Source organism: Pygoscelis adeliae, unplaced genomic scaffold (assembly GCF_000699105.1).
Source record: "Pygoscelis adeliae isolate BGI_AS28 unplaced genomic scaffold, ASM69910v1 Scaffold584, whole genome shotgun sequence".
Taxonomy (NCBI): Eukaryota; Metazoa; Chordata; class Aves; order Sphenisciformes; family Spheniscidae; genus Pygoscelis; species Pygoscelis adeliae.
Window position 1 is genome coordinate 192,979 of NW_008824602.1, and position 6,169 is coordinate 199,147.

A 6,169-nucleotide genomic window follows, 5' to 3' on the forward strand; every position below is an offset into this window, starting at 1 on the left:
GGGATTTCAGAAATATTTTGGAAAACCTACAGCCTGATTTACCCCATGGCTAGACCACAGGCACGGGGTCTTGGGAGGGACGTCTGCATGGCCAAGCCCATCACGAAGCAGGAGCTGCCTTCAGGAGGAGTCGGGTTCCTGGCAGAGCCTGTGCCACCTGAGTGGGAGCCAGGGGTCCCATGAGGACAGGGACGAGGGTAGGCAATATCACTAATGGTTTAATTGCCCGTGCCGGGACTGGAACAGCATTGCCTGGAAGCTGCGTGCTTTTTGCAGAAAATGACCACTGAGGTCTGTTGCCAGCCTGGAGCAGCCAAGTAAGTCATTGCTGAAGCCTGCCCTGCCCATACAAAGAGGCGAACAGGCACTCGGGCTGGTGTTTTGCTCAGCTGCTCCCTGCCACATCCATTTGCAAGACCACCCTGCAGATAGTCCCATAGAAGTGGCCGTGGGGAGGTTTTTGTGGCAAGCGGCTGGTGGCCTCATGCTTTCCTCTGTTACAGGTGGTGATGCTAAGGCTGCTGGGCAGTCCCAGGGAGATAGCAACCATCCAGGGGCTGGGGACACTCGGAGGCATCAGAGGGGGCGTGCAGAACACCGGAGACACACCATCACCAATGGCGTGGACTTCAGCATGGTAAGGGGACAGCGCTGTCACGGGCTCCAGTGAAGGGGCCTGTGGTCCCTGGGAGAAGGTGGATTGCAGGAGTCCCTCACCGCTGACACCAGCTGTGTTTGGGCTGCGGCTCCCCACTGCCCACGCTGCATGTGTGAGCTGTGGGGTGTCTGGCAGATCCTGGTATTTTGGATACACAGCTCCGTTGATGTACATGGAGGTCCTGCCATTACTTCCAAGGTGCTTTCTGTCCCGAATCGTGCCAGACAGGGAGGAGGCACGTGTTCCCCTGCCTTCCTCCGGAGTGAGGTCAGCCCACAGAGCCAGCGTTTGACTGCACGGGTGCCTTCCCCGTGGGCAAAAACTTGGGCAGGGAAAGGCAAAAGGGAGGTGTAGGAGCAGGTCGGTCTCTGGGCCTTTCAAGCACTCCAGCAAAGGTCAGGTACGCTCTGCGCTGGCGAGCAGTGGTGCCGGGCTGTGTCCTCTACCAGATGTTCTCTGTAGGTGGGGGCTCAAGCATGCTGATCCTCCTGGCTCCTGGGAGACATTTTGCCAGTAATGCAGAGAAATCAGCATTGAATTTAGCCGGGCAGCCCAGGATGGAGGGATCTGCTCCTCTCTCTCCGTCCCCGAGTGGAGAGGCTTGGATCAGATTGCCTGGATGAAGGGATCTGCACTGCTCCCAAGTGGGATGGAGGAGCTGCCTGGGCACGTTGCCCACAAGCTCAAGCTAAATTTTCCTGGGAAGAGAGCCAGGACTCAGCCTGCAGGATGAGTGATCGGCGGGACGAGCTCTGGCCGGTGTGGGAGCTACTGCTGAAGCTGCGACTGTCACCTCTGCACTTCCACTCCTCACACCCTGGTGTCACCCTGCTCCCTGAGCCCAGCAGGGCTGACTGGCAGCGTGGGCAGCATCGATTACAGCCTGGTGCTGGCCTTGGGGGACATAACATGCTCCGATGCCTGGCCTGGGGAGGTGGGGTTTGTGCACACATGGTTTGCTGGGCTTGCAGCCATGCAAGGGGTTGGGGTGCTCTGGGGCTGAGGGAGTCTCTGCTGAGAGGTGCTGGCAAGGAGTAATCAATGTAGATGTTTGTGTCTGGGGATGAGCGTCTCTGGTCCTCAGGGTTTTGGTGGCTGGGAGTTGCTGCTTCGGAGAGGGGGAAGGTCCCTCCTTCCCTGGCAAGGCTCTTCCTTCTGCGTGCAGCTCCAGGCTGGAGCCCATCACTGCCATGAGCTCAAGGTCCTGCCTGGTACTGGTGAGGAGGGGCTGGTGGCCAGCGTGTCTCGCCAAGAGCTGGGGTCTGTTCTCAGCTCTGCCACAAGCGCTCTTGCTCTGAGCTTGTGTTGCCCTTGCCTCTGTTTCCCCAAGTTGTTGTGGGGGCAGTGGGAGGGAGGTCCTCTGCCTTTCTTCCCCCCCTCCCCCTGTACCCAAGTGCTGCACTGCCTTTAGCATGCTCCTCCCCCTGGAGAAGGGGTGTCTGTCCCTGTCCCGCAGGTGAGAGGCCTTCCCTGGCACCCTGGCAGGAGTCTTTGGGTACCATTCCCACTTCTGAGCCTACAGAGACAGTTGGAGCAGGTTTGAGTCCAGCAAGGACCGAATCCCTGTGCAGGGCGGTGCTGTTGCCTCCCCCCTGATGCTGGGAGGATGTTGGGCCCCCACAGAGACAAGGCACTCAGCTGTGATTAGACTAACTTGCCTAAAGCCCATGGGGGGATGGGAGCACTGGTATCCATCCTGCATCCCAGGGTGCACTAGGATGGGTTCATCCTGAGCAGCGAAGCGGAGGTGTGGGGGCTGTGCTGCAGCCCCGGGACCCTTTGCACCACCACAGTTGGTGTCCGCTCAGCTGGTGTTTTTCAGCCAGTCCATCATCGATTGGCCTGATTTCCCCATGGCCACAGGGGGTAGCTGGGATGAGACCTTCTGTGAGAGGCTGAGCGCTTTCATTTGTAGGCCCCCCAGGGTAACGGCACTGTCCCCTCCCCTTCTACCCTGGGTAGCACCAGCCAAGCCCAGTGCTCTTTCTCCTGCCCCAGAAGCTGCCTCTGCCCCCGCAGCGTTCCATCCTTAGCGAGATGCTGTCTGTCCCCGCACCCAGCAGGGCTGGTGATGTCCCACTGCTCTGTGGGATGCTGCCTCTTCCTCCGGTCACGGTGCTGGCCAGCAAGCCTGGTGGAGCCAGGACAGGCCAGGTGGTTGTGGGCTGCAGCCCGAGCTGGGTAGGGGTCCTTGCCACATACAGCATCTTCTTCATGCCGCTCAGCAACAGCCTGCATAGCACCAAGGCTCTGCGCTTCTTCCTGTGGGTACGTCCCCTTTGGTCCGTCTGTCCAGCCAAGCATGTGGGGGGAGGGAGGACTGTCGTGTTGCAAACAGCATTTCCAGGAGCAGCGTGAGCAAGAGCCGCCCTCGCGTAAAGGGTGGCTGGCATGGGGTGGTTGGGAGGCTTTGGGGCTGGCAGTGGGGATGGGGAAGTGCTGGCGGCCTGAAGAAGGTCTTGGTATGGTCTCACTCGTCCCTGGGGGCGGGGATCTGTTCAGGGTCATTTCTAAGCTGAATTGTTCCCCTCCATATGCTCCCCAAAGCAGCAGGAGAGGTTCCTGAGCATCCAGCAGCTTCTGGGTGATCAAAGTCCCACTGGTGCCTGGAGGAGACTCCTGGAGCCCAGTCTATGCCGTGGGCGGTGGAGGCCAGGCTGTGTTGTGGCAGAGAAGGCACAGGCAGCAAGGCAGGCAGCTCCCCATGCTCTTGGCATGGAGACAGTGGGGCAGGAGCCGGGGGAGCAGGCTGGCACGGCTTGGGAGAAGGGGAGCGGGAGCCCTGGACTCACTGGCTGAGGGCTGATGAAAGGATTGATGCACCAGTTGCTCTGTTCCCTCTTCTCTCGCCACCTCTGTGATTGCCGGTGGCAGTGCAGTGCCAAGGGGCTGCAGGAGAAGACGGTGGCAGCAGAGCAGGGGACCCTGTGTCCCCTGGGGCACAGACCGCTGCTCCAGCCCCGCTGTCGATGGAGGGGCCAGGCTGCCTGCCCTGCAGCAGCCTTGGCTATGCCGTGACCCAGTGCAGGGTCCTGCGCTGCCTGTCCCAGGGGGCTGGTCTGGGGGCAGGAGACCTGGGCACTGTTGTAGCAGCCCTCCAGGTACATAAACGTCCCCACGTCCCTCTCCAGGTGACACTGGTGCTTGAACCTGAAAGACTCACAGAGATACTTAGCAGAAAGGTATGCTGTGCTCTGCTCAGCTCGGAGGTGCCTTGGGGGTAAAACAGAATGGGGAGCAGAGCGCTGGGGAAACAGGGCTGCAGGTTTTCCCCTGGCTTTCAGTCTGCACATTCAGCTCGACTGCTTGCCACTCACCAAAAGCCATGTGTATCTGTGCTGCTAGCTGACACTCGCAGCCTTGGGGGGATCTGGGGAGCGGCTGCGGGCCCTGCTCTTACTGCATCCCTGGATAAATATGAGGCAGAGAAACCTGCAGTGGGGAGGAGGGTGGAGGTGGCCTGACTGTCCTTCGCCTGCTTTGGTGGTTCTCCCAAACTGGAGAACTCTTCCCCCAAAGCAGCATCAGGCAGCAGCCATCATCCCGCTCCTCCACGGCTTTTCGTGAGGAGAGGGGCTGAGACCCCTGCCCGTATCCGTATCTCTCTGCACCTTGTGAAGAAACCAGCTCCTGGGGCTTGACAAGGCCTTGGTGGGGAGGGGGTGACATCTCTGTGTGCTCTGTCCTGCAGCTGAAGCACATGAAGGAGCTGGAACAGGAGAAGGATTTCCTGCTGCAGGGTCTGGAGCTCGTAGAGCGTGCCCGGGAGTGGTACCACCAGCACATCCAGTTCATGCAGGAACGCCAGAGGTTCCTGGGGAAGAACAAAACCAGTGCTGTGAGTCTGGGGCTTGTTCTTGGGGTGACCGTCTGCTTGGGAGGGTCTGGGGCTGCTCTGTGGGTTTGGAGAACCGGGCTGGGACTTGGCTGGACCTGGAGCTGGCCCCATGGTAACCCCCAGCATCTTCTTCCTCCCCGTCCCCCAGGACTTCCTCCCTGAGGGCAGCCAGAGCCACCTGGGGTGCCTGGTCCCCAAGCTGCAGGAAGTGAACCGCTGCCTGGGTGACCTCCTTTCCACCACTGGCAAGGTGAGAGCAGCAGATTAGCAGCATGTGGTTGTTTTGCGTGAGCTTGGGATCCATCCTGTCCCCCCCCCCTTACGCTGGTGGCTGGGCTGACATCAGAGCTGCCAGAGTTTCCCCAGGCTCTGGGGAGGTGACTTGGCTCTGTGGGCGAGATAAGGGATGGGGGACGGCCAAGAGGACAGCACAGCTGGTCCCGAGCTGGGCTGGAGGATACTCAAGGCATTTGGGAACTAAAGGACATCCCCAAAAGGTGTAGCCATTGTCAAGTGAATAACAAAACCATCCTGCTGAGGTGCTGAGTCAGCCCTCTCAGAGCTAGCTGTCCTGCCGGGCTCCTGGCAAGAAAGCTTCCCACCTCTGCCTGCCTTGCTGGAGACCCTGCGAGGACCTGTGCTGGGGTCTTAGTCCTGTGCTGGGCTTCTCTCAGTTCCCCGTGTGCCACAGAAACAGCTTCTGGCCTTGGAGAAAGGCTGGGGAGGGCCACCGGGAAGGAGGCTCAATGTCTCATCCCTTCCCTGCATCTTCTCTGCAGCCAGCAAACCCCTCCTCAGCTCTGAGCAGGCTGGCCCCTGTGGCGTCCCCAGCCTCAGCAGGCTCTCAGCAAGCCATCAACATGCTGAAGGAGCAAAACCGGCTTCTCACCAAGGTGAATGGGGGTACAGGGGGAGGACATCCCCTTGGGGGGGGCTGGGAGAGGAAGAGGGGTGGGATGGGGCTGGGGAAGGAATATGAGGCAGTGGAAAGTGTTCCTTCAGCTTGGCCAACCTTGGTCATCCCAGAGAAGGGCGTGTGGGCTGGACCTGGAGACCCCCTGTCATGCAGCTGTGTCCAGCTGTTTGCTGGGTGAGGGTCCGTGAGCAGGCATGGGGCATCCCTGCCGGAGGGAAAAGACTCTATCAAACACATGTCACAGAGGGTGCAGACGGCTGGGGTCTGCGAGCAGGGCTGCTGGAGAAGGGGCACCCGCGATGCCCCTGCCAGGGCCAGGCTTACTGCTGGGGTTCACATCCCAGCACCCGCAGCGCAGCGAATGCCAGCGTTTTCCTCCTCTGAACAGCATTTTCTTCCTCTGTCCTGTGCAGGAGGTGACCGACAAGAGCGAACGCATCACCCAGTTGGAGCAGGAGAAATCTGCCCTGATCAAGCAGCTCTTTGAGGCTCGCGCCCACAATAACCATGAAATGAGCCAGCTGGACTCCACCTTCATCTAGCGCCCATCTCCCTGCTCCCTGTCCTCGAGCTTCCCTGGGGGTTTCGTGGGAATCTTGCCCAAAACCCATTGCATCCATTGCTCCAAGTGTTGTATCTCGAGGTCTGGAGCTGCTGGTGGCATCTCTGCAGGAGGAAGCCGGGAAGGCACTTCCCCGACCCCGCCTGGGGAGCATCCCCGCACTGCTCTGCTGCTGGGCTTTCCAGCCGTGCTGCT

The 6,169-nt window shown here is 60.1% G+C and overlaps 1 protein-coding gene across 1 annotated transcript in view; it reads left to right on the forward strand.

The window, feature by feature from the left end:
- The window catches only part of SAPCD2 (suppressor APC domain containing 2), a 6,923-nt gene extending 969 nt beyond the window's left edge, over positions 1-5,954 (forward strand). Inside the window, exons 2-5 of the mRNA XM_009322344.1 lie at positions 504-637; positions 4,350-4,496; positions 4,645-4,746; positions 5,826-5,954. Of these exons, the coding sequence (XP_009320619.1) occupies positions 504-637; positions 4,350-4,496; positions 4,645-4,746; positions 5,826-5,954 (512 nt within the window). The remainder of the gene's footprint in view (positions 1-503; positions 638-4,349; positions 4,497-4,644; positions 4,747-5,825) is intronic.
- Positions 5,955-6,169: the final 215 nt, after the last annotated feature.